The sequence below is a fragment of the Danio aesculapii genome, chromosome 20 (genome assembly GCF_903798145.1).
Source record: "Danio aesculapii chromosome 20, fDanAes4.1, whole genome shotgun sequence".
Taxonomy (NCBI): Eukaryota; Metazoa; Chordata; class Actinopteri; order Cypriniformes; family Danionidae; genus Danio; species Danio aesculapii.
In genome coordinates, this window is record NC_079454.1 from 2,201,322 (window position 1) to 2,218,966 (window position 17,645).

The window sequence follows — 17,645 nt, forward strand, 5'->3', positions numbered from 1 at the left end:
CACATTTGACCTTTTCCACACAGATAATGTTAGTTTTGTTTTCAATCTGCCACTATGCTGACACACAGGCACTTGCAGCTCCACCCTCTATTAGAAAGAGCTCAATCTCATTTGCATTTAAAGCGACAGTGACCAAAACACCACAACAAGGATCAAAACCTGAAGAGGGTCAGTTTCAGAGAGTTATAAAACATTATTTGTGCGGTATTTCGTAAAAAATAGGCCACCTTTAAGAATGGATACTGAGAAACAGCCAATTTATCCCATGCACTTAATGAGTTGGCCATGAAATTAAAGGTGCGGTATGTCAGTTTTTGACTCTTCTAAAGCATAAAACACCATAATATGTTTGCAGATATTTCAGAAACATGCTTTGTGAACATTCTTGTTTATCTGGAAAACAATGCTGAAGTCAGATATTAGCCAATTATATTTCCTTATATTAAACTCCTTTTTATTTGGTAAATATTTCAATAAATCAACAAAATTTTGCTGTCGTCAATCTGGCAACCTGTGCTTGTGTGTGTTTTGAACCAGGAGTGCAATACCTAGTTTAACCACTGGGTGTCAAACTTACATACTGCACCTTTAAGTGTTGAGTGATTTAGAGTCCAGCGTCTCCTTAACCGAAGTCACCCATGGCAGGTAAATCTCCAGGCCCGTTCCCCAACTGTGACTGGAGGTTCAACGAGTTCCCGAACCCGGCCGCTCATGCGCTGCATGTCACCTGTGTGGAGCTGATGGCTCTGGCGGTCCCGGGGAAAGAAGTGGGCAATGCACTGCTCAATGTGGTGCTCAAGAGGTGTGTTCGGAGTTGTCGAGTCATGCTTTGTGTTGAATTAATACTCTTGCATTATTACCTGCTTATTTTTACTATATTTACTGTTTATTAGTTGCTACAAAGTTTGAATTTATTCTACATTTCTAATCCTACCTAATACCTAAACCCAATGTTTACCTTACTAACTATTAATAAACAGCTTATAAGTGGTTTAATGAGCTAAAAGTCTTAGTTAATGGTGTGAATTGGGACTAACGCATTATTCATGTTGTTACATTGGTCACACTTGACTATAAGGTTTCATTAGTTTGTGTATTTGCTGATGTGGTGCTCATGAGGTGTGTTATCTTCATTAGCATGTGTGTGTGTGGAGGAGTGGATTCATGCTGTGTGTTGAATTATGGGTCTGGTGTTTTACAGTCAGCCGCTGGTGCCTCGAGAGAACATCACAGCCTGGATGAACGCCATCGGACTGGTCATCACCGCTCTCCCTGTACGGACACACCTTTATTTACATTATGTGTGTGTGTGTGTGTGTGTGTGTTTGTGACATTTCAGGACACAAATGTGTATAATTACATTAGTATTACAATGAGATGGTGACTGAGTTTCAAAAGGCTTATAAATCATTTAGAAAGAGTTTTAATCCTTTATTTATGCAAATAATTATTAATAAGTATTGAACATGTCACCATTTTTCTCAGAAAACTTATTTCTAGGGTGCTGCTGACTTGAAATTTTCACCAGATGTTGGTAACATCCAAAGAAATCCATATATGCAATATTAATTAGTTTACAAATGAAGTTATGTGTAATAAAATGAAATGACGCAGGGATAAAGTGTTGAACACATGAAGAAAGGGAGGTGTAGTTCAGCAGTGAAAGCCTAGCTGCTTCAGTCCAACATCTAAATTAGCAGGAGGATGAAGATGATGCCAGGGTGGACATTTCAGCAAGACAATGATCCAAAACACAGCCAAAGAGACTCTCAGATGCTTTCAGAGAATGAAAATCAAGCTGTAGAATGGCCTAGCCAATCGCCTGATCCGAATCCAATAGAGAATACATTATAAAGCTCAGATTTGATTGACGAGACCCACAGAACCATCAAGATTTTGACACTCTGTTGAAGTCTGTGAGAAACTCACACCTGAGCAATGCATAAGGCTTCATTCTCCATATGAGAGGAGTCTTTAAGCTGCCACATATACATATATATTTTAAGTAAAAATGCACACAGTTGGGAGGGATGGGATTAGGGATAAGGTTGAGGAATAGCCGTAGAAAATACATTTATAAACCCATGGAGTTGGTGGCCTATAGAATCTCTGGAATGTCGTTGAATTTTACATGGTCCATTTCAGACATTGATTACAGACAGGAGGTTACAGACAGGAGGTTAAGAAGCTGGCTGTCTGGTGCAGTCACAACAACCTGGAGCTCAACACGCTCAAAACAGTGGAGATGATAGTGGACTTCAGGAGAAACCCCCCTGCTCTCCCCCCACTGAGCATCATGGACAGCGTTGTGGCAGCAGTGGAGTCATTCAGGTTCCTGGGCACCACCGTCTCTCAGGACCTGAAGTGGGACACTCACATTGACTCCATTGTCAAAAAAGCTCAACAAAGGCTGGACTATCTTCGTCAACTGAGGAAGTTCAACCTCCCAATGGAGCTGCTGAAACAGTTTTCAGTAATCAGTCATCTGCACATCAATAACTGTCTGGTTAAGCTCAGCTACCAAATCCAACCTCCGAAGACTATGTTGAATAGTTTGGACTGCTGAGAGAATAATCAGTACAACCCTCTCGACTCTCCAAGAACTGTACTTATCCAGGGCGAGCAGAAGGGCTGCCAAAATCACTCTGGACCCCTCACACCCAGCACACTGCCTCTTTGAACTTTTACCTTCTGGTGGACGCTACAGAGCACTGCGCACCAGAACAGCCTGATACAGAAACAGTTTATTCCCTCAGGCCATCCATCTCATGAACACTTGATGATAATAATTGTGGAACCAACATCACTACCGCTATACACTTTTATACACATATACACTTATTTAACAACACACTTTACATGCCAATTTGCACATAACAGCTGCACATATAACAATGTATATAGTAATATAGCTCTACAAACACTTAAAATATATTTATTATCAGTTTTTTGTCCTGTCTCTGTAATTCTGTTGCACTGTAGACGCTCTGTCACAACAAATTCCTCGTATGTGTGAATATACCTTTCTGATTCTGAAAATAATTAAACTAAAGAGTAACTTCCATTACATTTTTTTTAAAAAGTAACTCAAATATTATTACTTATTTTTAAAAAGTAATGCGTTTTTTTACTCATTACTTAGAAAAGTAATATTATTTCCTAAGTTGTGTTACATGTAATGCGTTACCTTCATCACTGATAGTGACTGTGTTTCATTACGTGAGATCTCCGTGTGTTTAATGCTTTGTATTTCTCTCTGCAGGAGCCCTACTGGATCGTTCTGCATGACCGTATCGTGAGTGTGATCAGCAGTGCGGTACTCAGCACCGGGTCAGAGTGGCTGGGTTACCCATTCCAGCTGCTGGACTTCACCGCCTGCCACCAGTCCTACTCGGAGATGCACTGCAGTTACATTCTGGCTCTGGCTCACGCTGTGTGGCATCACTCCAGCATCGGCCAGCTCTCGCTCATACCCAAGTAAGACTTCACACCCACATCACTTACAAAACTGCAGGTTTTACAGGACACCAGTAACTCTTATATTATTCGGGAACACTTTAGTTTAAGGGTGTACTCACGCAAGGCTATGCGAACCATGCCCAGGTGCATTTGACTCCCATTTGCCGGTTCGTTCGACTAGTGTGAGTGCTCCAAATCGGGCTCAGGCGTTGTTCAGTTGGTTGGCCTTGACCAGGTTGGATGGGGTATACTAGAGCTCAGTTCACTTGGGCTTTGGCGCGGTACGCTTGTAGTGTGAGTGTAAAGCACGCCCGAGCGTGATACTGAAGACAAAACACTTAAGTTTCATATGGATTTGTTAATCGTTCTTATTTTTAATGAACACGAACTGTCGTAGTTTATTAAAGACACAAACCCCTCACTGCATGACAGCTGCACCTTCAGCAAACCTCCTAATACCTGCAGCACCAGGACTTAATTAATTAATGAGTGTCAAAAATTGTGGATGTGTTCAGTAAAATATTCGACTGTGTGTAGCTGCATATCAAACCACTTAAAACAATGTGAAACAATATAATTAAAGCAGTCTCCATTGTGCTGAGCGAGAGCGCTTCTCTTCTGTTAAACTGAAACGCTCATCATCGATGACGAAAGCATGCGTGAGCTCGGAAGGTTAAAAATGCGATGTGACTGCAGGGAGAGGGGAAGGGGGACAATCGTGTCTGGGCATGGTTCAAGACAACAATGCCTAGTGTGAGCACACCCTAAGTTTAACTTTTGTTTGGAAACTTGTTGCGTGAGGTGGTCTCGGCTCGGTTGAAATGAAGTCTGGAGCAGTTCGGTTGTAGTGAGAAAGCAATACGGTTAAATAACCTAACAAACCAGGCTATATTAATGTGCTTATATGTTATGTAAAAGGCATATACAGTTGAAGTCAGAATTATTAGCCCCCCTGAATTATTCGCCCCACCCTGTTTATTTTTTTCCCCAATTTCTGTTTAACGGAGAGCATTTCTTCATCATATTTCTAATCATAATAGTTTTAATAACTCATCTCTAATAACTGATTTATTTTCTCTTTGTCATGATGACAGTAAATAATATTAGACTAGATATTCTTCAAGACACTTCTATACAGCTTAAAGTGACATTTAAAGGCTTAACTAGGTTAATTAGGTTAACTAAGCAGGTTAGAGTAATTAGGCAAGTTATTGTATAACGATGGTTTGTTCTGTAGACTATCAGAAAAAAAATATAGCTTAAAGGGGCTAATAATATTGACCTTAAAATGATGATAAAAAAATTTAAAACTGCTTTTATTCTAGCCGAAATAAAACAAATAAGACTTTCTCCAGAAGAAAAAACATTATCAGACATACTCTGTAAATTTCCTGAATCTGTTAAACAGCATTTGGGAAATATTAAAAAAATAGAAAAAAATTCAAAGGGGGCTAATACTTCTGACCTCAACTGTGTATATGGCTATAAGAATTCGCAGTGAGGAAAAACATTATGCACGATAGCAAAAATCAGGCAATTTACATCCAGCTGTAGTGTATTTCAGTTTCTAATGTAAAAGTCTTGCATTTTGCATTCAAAAAAAAAAGTTTTATTAATATCTGCACATTGATCTGTAATGACTTTCTTTGAAATATGTAACATCGGCTAACCTCTAGTGGGTATTTCTTGATATTTTGGTGCAAAATTACAGCACGTTCAACAAAAAAGCCTGCTTTAAAGTTGAATGGCTGTGTTTTGAGTCGAATGTTTGCTGCAGCTTGTTGAGGAGAAGGATTCTGAGATGTGTGATGTATTTTTAGACACTCTGCATGGACATACGGTGTTGTTTTGTTTGTCTTAAATGCGTTTGTAAAGCCCTGTGGACGCTGCTGGATCAGTGAGGTCTGCAGCTGAAGGTCTGTTTGTGAGTATTTGAGGAGTGTTGATGATTCAGTTCACCTGCCTCCACATACTCCAGATCTCTGTACATCACACTGCTCTGTGTGTGTGTGTCAGAATACTGCAGTGTGTGTGTATTTCAACCTGTGGGCTGAAAATGGTTGAGTGGCTCGCGGAGGGGTTTAGTGATGCATGGCATTCATTTTGAAGATGTGTGTGGAAGCTGTTGAAGCTTCTGTCAGACATGATTTATGTGTGTAAGAAATACAGATGACGCTTTATTTTCAAGGACAATTATTTTACCCTTTTTGCTTAGAGATTTTAGTGTATTTGTGAAGTTTCAGGTCAAAATTCCCATCAGAACATTTCAAGTGTTCACATTTAGCTGATGATTGATTATAAAGCTGGTTTTGAAAAGAAGATCAAAGTGCTCCAGGATTGACCAGCCCAGTCACCAGATATGAACATTATTGAGCATGTCTGGGGTAAGATGAGGAGACACTGAAGATGAATCCAAAGAGTCTTGATGAACTCTGGGAGTCCTGCAAGAAGGCTTTCTTTGCCATTCCAGATGACTTTATTAATCAGTGATTTGAGTCATTGCAGAGATGTATGGATGCAGTCCTCCAAGCTCATGATGGAGTCAGACACAATATTCATTCTGTTTCCACTGCAGCATGACCACATATTCTATACTGGACATTATTGAAGCTTCAGTGATGAGACTTTTGTCTAAGTAAAGGCAGACCTTACTGTCCTAATGAATTCATTCATAATCAAGGCATGATCATATTTTATTGTGGTCAAATAAGAGTCATCTAGAGGCCTTTACCTTTCATATAAGACACTTCTGATACCAAATGATCAACTAGAAGTCAAATTATTATTTACTGTTCCTAAAACTTGAATAGGCAACAAGACTTCTGTCAGGAACTATATATTATAGTTTAATATATATATATATATATTATACAGTGCTCAGCATATACGAGTTCACCCCTCACAAATTTCTCATTTAAGTTAATATTTTCTATAGGAAGCTTTACAATATTGCAATTGTGCAAATGCATTAGATTAGTCAATACAGAAACCAGATCTGGAGCTAATCATACAAAAATACTTAAGCTAACGGTTCAAAATTAGTACAGACCAATTTATATGTTGGGGAAAATATTAAATAAAACATTTTTTAAGAGACAAAATTATGTTAAATGTATTACATTTTTTTGGACATTTTATAGGTTGTAATTTTTTTACCCAATATTTTGCATGATTTAAATGTATTATCCTTCTTTTTCTAAAGATATTCGGTGACTAAAATATTATTTTAATAAATATTTCTGTGTAATAAATCTGTTTTGTCTAAATTCACCGAAATATATGACCAATGTTCACTGAGAAAAGGATAAAAATATTCATATTCAAAATGGGGTGTACTCATTTTTATAGTTTATAAGTTTATTTAAAGAAAAAGGCCCATTAAATGTCAATCAGAACTTGGGCTTAATAAATATGAAATATTCAATATTTGTATTAGTAATTGTAGAATATTTGTGAAATGCTGATTTGATGATCAAGAAACTTTGGGTTTTGGGTTTTTGAGGACAGCGTGGTGTCTTGTTATTCAAAAGCACAGCATTTATTTCTTGAAACAGAAGACTTTTGTTACACTTTTGATGAATTTGATGCATCTTGATGAAGAGAAGTAACATCTGTACTAACCTCAGGCCTCAGATCAGTGTGGTGTGTGTGTGTTTGCACAGGGAGACGTCAGGCCTCGTGCTGCAGTCACATGCTCCATTTGTTTTGATGTATCTGTAAATGCATTTTTAGTTGTGCCTGTTGGCTTCTGCTGATGTCTGTGGATGAAAACACACACACACACACACACAGATAATGCGGTGGCAAGCGGCTCCAGGAGGAGCTGTGATTGGATCTGCTTCACAGCGTCTCTCACTCCAATTGTAGCACAGGGGAAAATCACAGCATTTACAGTCAGATGAATTTTTTTAGTGTGGCTGCATTAGAAAATGTATATTTAAAATTGTACAAACTGATGTGGTCAATATTATTAGCCCCCTTAATGTTTTTTCCCCATTAGCTACAGAGCAAACTACTGTTTCCCAATGACTTGCCTAACTAACGTAGTTAAGTTAATGTCACTTTAAGCTGAATTCTACTATCTTGAAAAATATCAAATATTATGTGCCGTCATCATGACAAAAAGAAAAGAAGTCAGCTCTTAGAAATTAGTTATTAAACTATTGTGCTTAATGTTATTTCTGTTAAACAACACTTAGGAAATATTTAAAAAGGAAATAAAATCAAATATTAAATTGTTTCTTAATCTCTATGAGGTGTTTTGGCCATTATCCAGGCCTTCGTCAGACATTCCTCACCTATTTACACAACATATTAAGATTAAGATATTAACATTAAGATATTTTAATATGAACATTAAGATATTAACATTAAGATATTTTAATATGAACATTAAGATATTAACATTAAGATATTTTAATATGAACATTAAGAAATTAACATTAAGATATTTTAATATGAAAAGGAATGAAGAATATTTGCAGCATTAGAGATTTAGATGTGCTGATGCTGCATCATTAAACCTATATGACAATCTCCAGAAACTGTTTAACATGTCATTTAACAACCCTAGCACTTACTCTAGAATGAATAGTGTTTATCTTATTTGAAAGGGTCATGAATATTAATGAGCTCTGTTCCGGTGCTCCCGCCAGAGAGCTCTGTATGGCTCTGGCTCCTGCGGCTCATGTCTCTAATTCTCAAAACGGCGGGATGTACTCTGAAATACATGGGCAAAATAATCATATTTCAGTTGTCAAAATATATTTTAACAAATTGAGTAGATTTGCTTGACAAACAAAAACACAGGCAGGAGTTAATATCAACCTGAACTGAAGAGTTTAATGCAGTGTATTGCTGTTGTTTCACTCCTGAAGAATCGCAGTAAGAGCAAAGTGATATGACATGATGCATAAATGTGATTTAAACTCTTATATACAGCAGTCAGCATGTGTTTGTTACCTCATTACAAACATACAAGGCAAATTTCACAATATACATGTTAAACTAAAGATGAAGTTAAACAGACCTTATAATGCTTCGGGAGAGTAAATGTTCAATCCATATATCCTGCATTTTGCATTCTGACAAGCTGTAAACAGATCAGACACTGCTGACTTACCCCAAAATTAATGCATGTCCCATTTTCAAAATAAGAGTCTCTCATAAATAGGAAACATAACAAGCTGTGTTTAATTTATTTATACAACAGTTCTGTCTGATTCTCGAATCTGATAACCGGGCAATATTCTGCCATAACAGCACTCATACAGCCTCTTCACTCTTGTGCATTACTCCGCCCACATAGTTACAGCAGATCAATAAACTCATTACAGTTTGACAAATATTACTGCTGTTGGACAACATGATGTACGTTTGAGGCTTTTTTAGGTAAGAATGTAGTTGTTTAGATTGCAACTATGCAGTTTATTAATAAGGATAGTGGCTGTTGTATATATTTATAATTTTGGAGGTTCAGCGTGTTGACGGTCATCAGCCTGTCATACTGAGCAAAGCAAAGACAGTTGACGCTCTGCCACAAGATGGTGACAGAGACCACATAATAAGCCCTTAGGGGAGAAAAACTCAGTGTAAATCTCAAACTACAGCTGATCAAATCATTATAAAACAGGTAAGTGACACTAAGTCGATCTCTCTCTTTTTTATGTTGTTTTCCTTATTTATACCATAGTAATCTGGAAATGTTAGCTTTGCTTTGGCTTTTTCAGGGTTAATTATCATACAAAAGTATTTTTGAGACTCTCTGTGTTTGATTCTCTTTTTTATACACACGATTATGCCATGAAACTATGCCAGTTCGATATAGCTGTATATCGGCAGCCAACGCACGCCTCCAACCAGTGCCGATACACAGCCATAACTAACTGCTACTATGTAATAACCTCACTAGGTCGCATGGCCAATCAAATGCAGCATAGGGCGTGCATATTAATGATCCAAGTGTTTCTGATTTTCACCTGGATTTTCCACTCTGGATTTACAAGTATACAATGCTGTCCGAGGCTCACGGTATGACCATGTCCTTATACTGAACTCTTATTATTCAGCTATGCCTTGGTATATCCAGATTTTCATTATATGGCACCATTAAGTCAATGTTGTTTGCTCATACAGAAATGGTTTGAGCTTCACACACACTGAGGACAGGACTCTATTCACTCATTTATCCAGTTAATGCAGAGTTTTATATAGTGAATATAATCACAGCTCAAGGCCGTTTAATAGACACCACATGCATGAACCTCCTACATCTGACTGCTTTCAGAATATTATGTATTAAAAGGCTTTCTGAGGAACCTTAAAAGTATGGCAGGAAAAAAGGGAGAAGATTTGCTGTTAATTTTTTCCCCTGAGCCATCAGAGATGTAGGAGACTCTTCTGCAGTACACTGTAAAGTGAGTAAATCCATTGCCTTAAAAGCAACAAATTGACTTGAATAAAGCGATTGTAACTTGGAACCAGTTAAGTTGATTTCACTTAAGTTGTATAATTATGCACATAGTTCAATTACTTAAGGTTTGCTCACCTATTTTAAGTAAACTAATCTTTTTAGAAGCAATGGGTTTACTCACTTATTTTAACTGAAGTCAACTAATCGTTTTTAAATGAAAACACATAACTCACTTTAGTCAACTAATCACTTTTAAAAGAAACCTATTAACTTTATTTTAGTCAACTAATCGTTTTAAAAGAAAGGGGTTTACTCACTTATTTTAAGTCAACTAATCATTTTTAAAAGAAACCGATTAACTCACTTTAGTCAACAAATAATTTTTGAAAGAAACCAATTAACTCACTTTAGTCAACTAATTGTTTTAAAAGAAACTGATTAACTCACTTTAGTCAACTAATTGTTTTAAAAAAACGATTTACTCACTTTAGTCAACAATTAATTTTTAAAAGAAACCGATTTACTCACTTTAGTCAACTAATTGTTTTAAAAAAACGATTTACTCACTTTAGTCAACTAATTGCTTTAAAAGAAACCGATTAACTCACTTTAGTCAACTAATTGCTTTAAAAGAAACCGATTAACTCACTTTAGTCAACTAATTGCTTTAAAAGAAACCGATTAACTCACATTAGTCAACTAATTGCTTTGAAAGAAACTGATTAACTCACTTTAGTCAACTAATTGTTTTAAAAATGATTAACTCACTTTAGTCAACTAATTGTTTTAAAAATGATTAACTCACTTTAGTCAACAAATAATTTTTTAAAGAAACCAATTAACTCACTCTGCTCAACTAATCGCTTCTAAAAGAAACTGATTAACTCACTTACTCTGCTCAACTAATCGCTTCTAAAAGAAACTGATTAACTCACTTACTCTGCTCAACTAATCGCTTCTAAAAGAAACTGATTAACTTACTTTAGTCAACTGATTGCTTCTAAAAGAAACTGAACAGCTATGCTGATGACACTCAGATCTACTTAGCTTTACTGCCTAATGACTACAGCCCTATTGACACCTTCTGCCAATGCATTAATGAAATCAACAGTTGGATGAGCCAAAACTTTCTTCAGTTAAACAAAGAGAAAACTGAAGTAATTGCATTTGGGAACAGAGATGGGGTTCTCAAGGTGAACTCGTACCTTGGCTCTAAGGGTCAAACAACAAAAAATAAGGTCAAGAATCTTGGTGTGATTCTGGAGTCAGATCTGAGTTTCAGTAGTCATGTCAAAGCAGTTAGTAAATCAGCATACTATTATCTCAAAAACATTGCAGGAATTAGATGCTTTGTTTCCACTGAGGAGAAACTTGTTGATGCTTTTATCAGCAGCAGGGTGGATTACTGTAATGGCCTCCTCACTGGCCTTCCCAAAAAATACAGTCAGACAGTTACAGCTCATCCAGAACGCTGCGGCCAGAATTCTGACCAGAACCAGGAAATCAGAGCACATCACACCTGTCCTCAGGTCTCTACACTGGCTCCAGTTACATTCAGAATAGATTTCAAAGTATTATTATTGGTCTAAAAATCACTAAATAGCCTAGGAGATCAACACATTACAGATATGCTCACTGACTATAAACCTAACAGATCACTCAGATCATCAGGATCAAGTAAATTAGAAATTCCAAGAGTTCAGTCAAAGCAGGGTGAATCAGCCTTAAGCTACTAACAGCGCCCCCTGCTGCTGGAATCAGCTTCCAGAAATGATCAGACGTGCTCCAACATTAGACACATTCACATCAAGACTGAACACACATCTGTTTAGCTGTGCCTTTACTGAATGAGCACTGTGCTACAGCACACAGATCACACTCTTATGTCTTTCTTTTCCATTCATTTAAAACCGGTTTTAATACGTTCTGATCTGTTATTAATCATTTTAATTCTTTGTTTTTATTTTCTTATACGTGTCTCTTTTATTCCTGTTTATGTAAAGCACTTTAGATTACTATTGTGTATGAAATGTGCTATATAAATAAACTTGCTTTGCTCCGCCTTTTATCTTTCACTTGCAGCAAACTAACGGTTGGAGGGGCGTGGCTATCATATTACACTCAATCCGTCAATCTGACATCATCAGAGAAGAACCGTCCAGAGTGGAAGCAGATGATCAGAATTTGATTGAAGATTACTAAAACATTTTAATTCAGTGAATTAACTTTGATTAATTAATTACTTTAAGACGAAACGTTTGTGCTAGCAAAATAAACACTGAAATATTTGATTACATGCGGACTTTAAGGATAATCTAGGTAGCATGCAGTATTTAATATGAAGATCCTCAATGCTGGAGTCTTTATGTAAAGTGGTCGCCTGCTGTGTTTGTTCAGTCATTAACACTGACATGTCAAATGTGGGACACTTCACTGCTGTTACACACTCTCCAGTGGATGATCATGATTGTGACATCGAACAGCACTGAGTGACACATTCATGCTGTGTGTGTGTCTCTCAGGTTCCTGTCGGAGGTCCTGAAGCCCATCGTGAAGACTGAGTTCCAGCTGCTGTACGTGTATCATCTGGTGGGGCCGTTTCTGCAGCGCTTTCAGCAGGAGAGAACCAGATGCATGCTGGAGGTACACACAAGCAAACACACTCACATATACATGCATGCACACTCACATGCACACATGTCTGCAAGCATCAGCACACACAGCTCTGCTTTTGTGAATTGTGGGGACATTTTGTGGCATTGATGGTCTTTATTCTGTACAAGCTGTGTTTTTTATTGCCATTCCCCAGCCCACAACTGAAACCGCCTTACTGAAAACTGTACACACATTGACATACTGTACATGCTCTCAAGAGTGCACACACAGACACACACCTGCTCATTTCACAGTCACGCTCACCTTGACTCTTCAAAGCAAAGCCTCCTGGGAGAAAGCAAATCAAGAGGCTGGACTTAATTAGAGCACAAGTGTCTGAATATGTGGCACATATGCAGCAGGTTTGACACACATTCACACACACACACACACACACACACACACACACACACACACACTCTCTTCAGTGAGACGAGTAGCTCGTGCTGTGTTCCTCAGGGGCTCTTTGAAGAGTCCATCTAATGGAAGTGCTCTCTGCACACTGACCTGGCAGCGCTTTTACCCACAAACCCTAGCCTGTCACTCACTGAGCACTCTTTCTGGAGGAGCTGCTGTGCAAACCAGGTCTGGACATCACAGGTGGTCAGTTTGAGTGCTGAACGTCTTAAAGCTGCATGAAATGAAAGTTAAGAGTGTCTTGTTTTCCCTTGTTGTGACTCCATCCACTTGAAACACTCCTAAAATTAGATAATAATCACAATGCTTAAAAAAAATTTAAGAAGATTGACCAACGGTTGAAGGCAGAGCATAAACTAGACCTGCATTAATATCCCCACCCTAAATGACTGATAACCCCACCTTGAATAACTCATAGCCCCCCTAAATGACTGATAGCCCCACCTTGAATAACTCATAGCCCCCCTAAATGACTGATAGCCCCACCCTAAATGAGTGATAGCTCCGCCCTGAATGACTGATAGCCCTGCCCTAAATGACTGATGGCCCCACCCCAAATGACTGATAGCCCTGTCCTAAATGTCTGATTGCCCCACCCTAAATGACTGATAGCTCCACCCTAAATGACTGATAGCTCCGCCCTGAATGACTGATAGCCCTGCCCTAAATCAGTGGTTCTCAAAGTGGGGGTCGGGACCCCCCGAGGGGTCGCGGGACAATGAAGCGGGGTCGCCTGGTGATCTCCAAAAATCTATTTATTTTTATTAAACCATAAGAATTACTATATTTTATCCATAACCTACTGAAAAAAAGTTGTTTATAGTTACTATGTACTATATAGTTACTTTAGTAGCTTATAGTTACTAGTTCTATTGGATTGCGACCCCTGAGGTAATTACATTATATTAAAGACAGTGCAATAGCGTCAGATGGAGCAGATTGATTTTATAATACCAGGTTAAACTTTCTGGCACATTTACAGCACTGACATACATTAAAAACTTTAAACGAAGAATAGACTTGGGTCTATTGGTGTGTGTGAGCCATTGCATGCAAGGTTTCTGTATTTATAACCACCTCAGAGGATATTGGGGGTTGCGAGTCACTGGCATTGTTATTTTGGGGGTCGCGGGCTGAAAAGTTTGGGAACCCCTGCCCTAAATGACTGATGGCCCCACCCCAAATGACTGATTGCGCCACCCTAAATGACTGATATCTCCGCCCTAATTGACTCATAGCCCCACCCTAAATGACTGACAGCCCCACCCCAAATTACTGATAGCCCTGTCCTAAATGACTGATATCTCCGCCCTAATTTACTCATAGCCCCACCCTAAATGACTGATAGCCCCATCCCAAATGACTGATAGCCCTGTCCTAAATGTCTGATAGTGCCACCCTAAAAGACTGATCGCTCCACCCTAAATGACTCATAGCCCCACCCTAAATGACTGATAGCTCCGCCCTAAATGACTAATAGCCCCACCCTAAATGACTAATAGCCCCACCCCAAATGACTGATAGCACTGCCCTAAATGACTGATAGCCTCATCCCAAATGACTGATAGCTCCGCCCTAAATGTCTGATAGCGCCACCCTAAATGACTGATAGCCTCACCCCAAATGACTGATAGCCCTGCCCTAAATGTCTGATAGCGCCACCCTAAAAGACTGATAGCTTCGCCCAAATGGACTCGTAGCACAACCTTAAATGACGGATAGCTCCATCCTAAATTACTGATAGTCCCACCCTATTATTATTTGCATAAATTGGTATTTGCATAAAGCGATCTAATTGGCTGACGCATCCGTTGGCGCTTGAAATGTTGAGAAATTCCAGTTGAAAAACTTCAGTCTTCTGAAGCGCTGACAGACCCACAATTCTGTTCGGCATTCAAAGTGAATGGGAAGCGTTGACGCTGACGCCCAGTGTGAATGGGGCGTTATACAACAGTGCTGCACTTTACATCAGGCTTTATTCTGTCATCACAACCTCCTGCATGTACTTGATCCCAACCGTAACGTTTATACAGTCTCGCAGTTATAACCGCTTCTTTGAGAGCAGCCAAAAATGCTGAAGAGGCCCGTCATCTGGATGCATTTACACAAACTGTTTAAGGAGTTCTCAAAGATGCCCTGAATGCGGCTCACATTTTCACATGAACCTAGATGACCATGTGTGTGTGTGTGTGTGTGTGTGTGTGTGTGTGTGTGTGTGTTTCTCTCTCAGATTGGAGTGGCGTTTTATGAGATGCTTCAGGCTGTGGATCAACACAGTAACCACCTGGCCTACATGGACCCCATCTGTGACTTCCTGTACCACATCAAATACATGTTTACTGGGGACAGTGTCAAAGACCAGGTGAGTAACTGCTCATCATGAAGGTCTCCTCTGCGGTTCGGTTCAGCTCCATGCGGATTCACCTTTAAAACATGCACACAAATCCTGATGCTGTGACTGAAAGCAGCCGTTCACTGCCGTACCTTATTCCGTCTAGAGGTGCTCAGCGAATCGTTCGGGACGCGGTCTCCGGTAATAGAGCCTCCGACAGCCTCAAAAAACGTAAAATTGAAATTCCCACACCGAAATCTTTCTGGGAGAGAAGCCAACGTAGTGAAACACGCGAACCCCTCCCCTCGACGGCTGAAATCTGCCACATGTCACGATTGGCTGACAATAGTTGAACTCGGAATGTGATTGGTGAAAGTGGGTGTCAGTCTGAAATACTCGTCTTCTATTGGTGGGCTCGGAGAGTGGTTTATAATAAGGATGTTGACTACCGAACTGCGGACAAAAGGAAGCGCAGCGAAGATTGTTGACTTTCAGAGAAATAGCGCCCACTAGTGGATACATATAAAACTAGCAGGACAGAGCAGATTAAAGGGATGGTTCACCCAAAGATTTACTGTTTACTTATCCTTAAGAGGTTACAAACCTGTACGAGTTTCTTTTTCTGTTAAAGAAGGTCAGAAACTGGTAACCATTGACTGGGTTTTGGATGTTTGTTTGTCCCACTGTGGAAGTCAGTTGATGGTTTCTCTTTCATTTTATTTTATTCTGACAAATGAACGGTGAGTAAATGAGGACAGAATTTGCAGTTCTGGGTAAACTTTAAGGGTGCTTTCACATTTGGACTGATTGCCTGGTCCGTATTCAGGTTCGATTATACCCCCTTGCCACCTTCTCGGCTGGTTTATGTTCCGGTTGCGCACTCAAGTTCAGAAGACATCATTTACACTAGCTAAACGTACTGATCTCTGACGCCAAATGAACCCGGGTGTGGATCAATAATGCTAGTTCTGTCAAAGGCTGCACGGTGGCGCAGTGGGTACCACATTCACCTCACAGCAAGAAGGTCGCTGGTTCAAGCCTTGTCTGGGTCAGTTGGCGTCAGTTTGCATGTTCTTCCCGTGTTGGCGTGGGTTTCCTCCGGGTGCTCCAGTTTCCCCCACAAAACATGTGCTGGATAAATTGGCGGTTCATTCTGCTGTGGCGATCCCAGATTAATAAAGGTAGTAAGCCGAAAAGAAAATGAATGAATGAATGAATGTTCTGTCAATCATGTTTACAAACTGCCTCTGAAACTTTCATTCACTAATTTTCTTTTCGGTTTAGTCCCTTCACCAATCAAGGGTCGCCACAGCGGACTGAACCACCTACTTGTCCAGCATATGTTTTAGGCAGCGTTATGCCCTTCCAGCTGCAACCCATTACTGGGAAAACATCCATACACACTCATTCACACTCATACACTACGGACAATTTAGCTTACCCAATTCACCTATAGCGCATGTGTTTGGGCTGTGGGGGAAACCGGAGCACTCGAAGGAAACCCACTCCAACATGGGGAGGGCATGCAAACTCCACACAGAAATGCCAACTGACCCAGCCGAGGCTCGAACCAGCAACCTTCTTGCTGTGAGACGATCATGCTACCCACAGTGACGCCCTTTCTGAAACTTTCATCTGTTCAGGATCAGGATTTTCTGCCTCTGTAGCAGGCATTTTGAGATGTGTTTTGACTGTTCGGAGCAACCGTACAATCTAAAGCCCAAATGCAGAATGCCATCAGACTAGCAAATCAGAGCACTTCATGACAAACACATACAGGATATAATGAGAGATTGAGGCAGATGATTGCAGAACAGCTTGTCTCCGGTGTCAAACCGAGTTGCTGACATCTTGAAGTAAACTGTGAATCTATTGGGGTAATCCTGCTGTTCTTTGATATGGAGATGAAAAATTCTTGCTCTCTCCACAATCTTAATAAAGACTGGATGGACCCAATATCTACTACTGTTTTTGAAGATGCCATAGAGAGCTTTGATTTAATAAGTTAAGTTATTCCCTGATGTCTTCATATCAGCTATGTGGCTTGGATGCATTCAAAAATGCTCATTAATAAAATCAGGAATTACCCCTAACATTAAAAATATTGGGCAGCATGGTGGCTCAGTGGTTAGCAGAAGGTAGAAGAAGGTAGCTGGTTTGAGTCCCGGCTGGGTCAGTTGGCATTTCTGTGTGGAGTTTGCATGTTCTCCCCATGTTGGTGTGGGTTTCCTCCAGGTGCTTTGGTTTCCCCCACAGTCCAAACACATGCGCTATAAGGGGACTGATTAACTAAATTTGCCATAGTGTTTGAGTGTGTGTGAATGCGAGAGTGTATGGGTGTTTCCCAGTACTGGGCTGCAACTAGGGTTG

The 17,645-nt window shown here is 39.6% G+C and overlaps 1 protein-coding gene across 2 annotated transcripts in view; it reads left to right on the plus strand.

Moving 5' to 3' along the window:
- The window catches only part of med23 (mediator complex subunit 23), a 92,832-nt gene that overhangs the window by 71,774 nt on the left and 3,413 nt on the right, over nucleotides 1-17,645 (plus strand). For both annotated transcript variants that reach the window (XM_056480999.1, XM_056481000.1), the window contains 5 exons: nucleotides 637-802; nucleotides 1,202-1,274; nucleotides 3,263-3,477; nucleotides 12,394-12,514; nucleotides 15,174-15,305. In XM_056480999.1, the coding sequence (XP_056336974.1) occupies nucleotides 637-802; nucleotides 1,202-1,274; nucleotides 3,263-3,477; nucleotides 12,394-12,514; nucleotides 15,174-15,305 (707 nt within the window). The remainder of the gene's footprint in view (nucleotides 1-636; nucleotides 803-1,201; nucleotides 1,275-3,262; nucleotides 3,478-12,393; nucleotides 12,515-15,173; nucleotides 15,306-17,645) is intronic.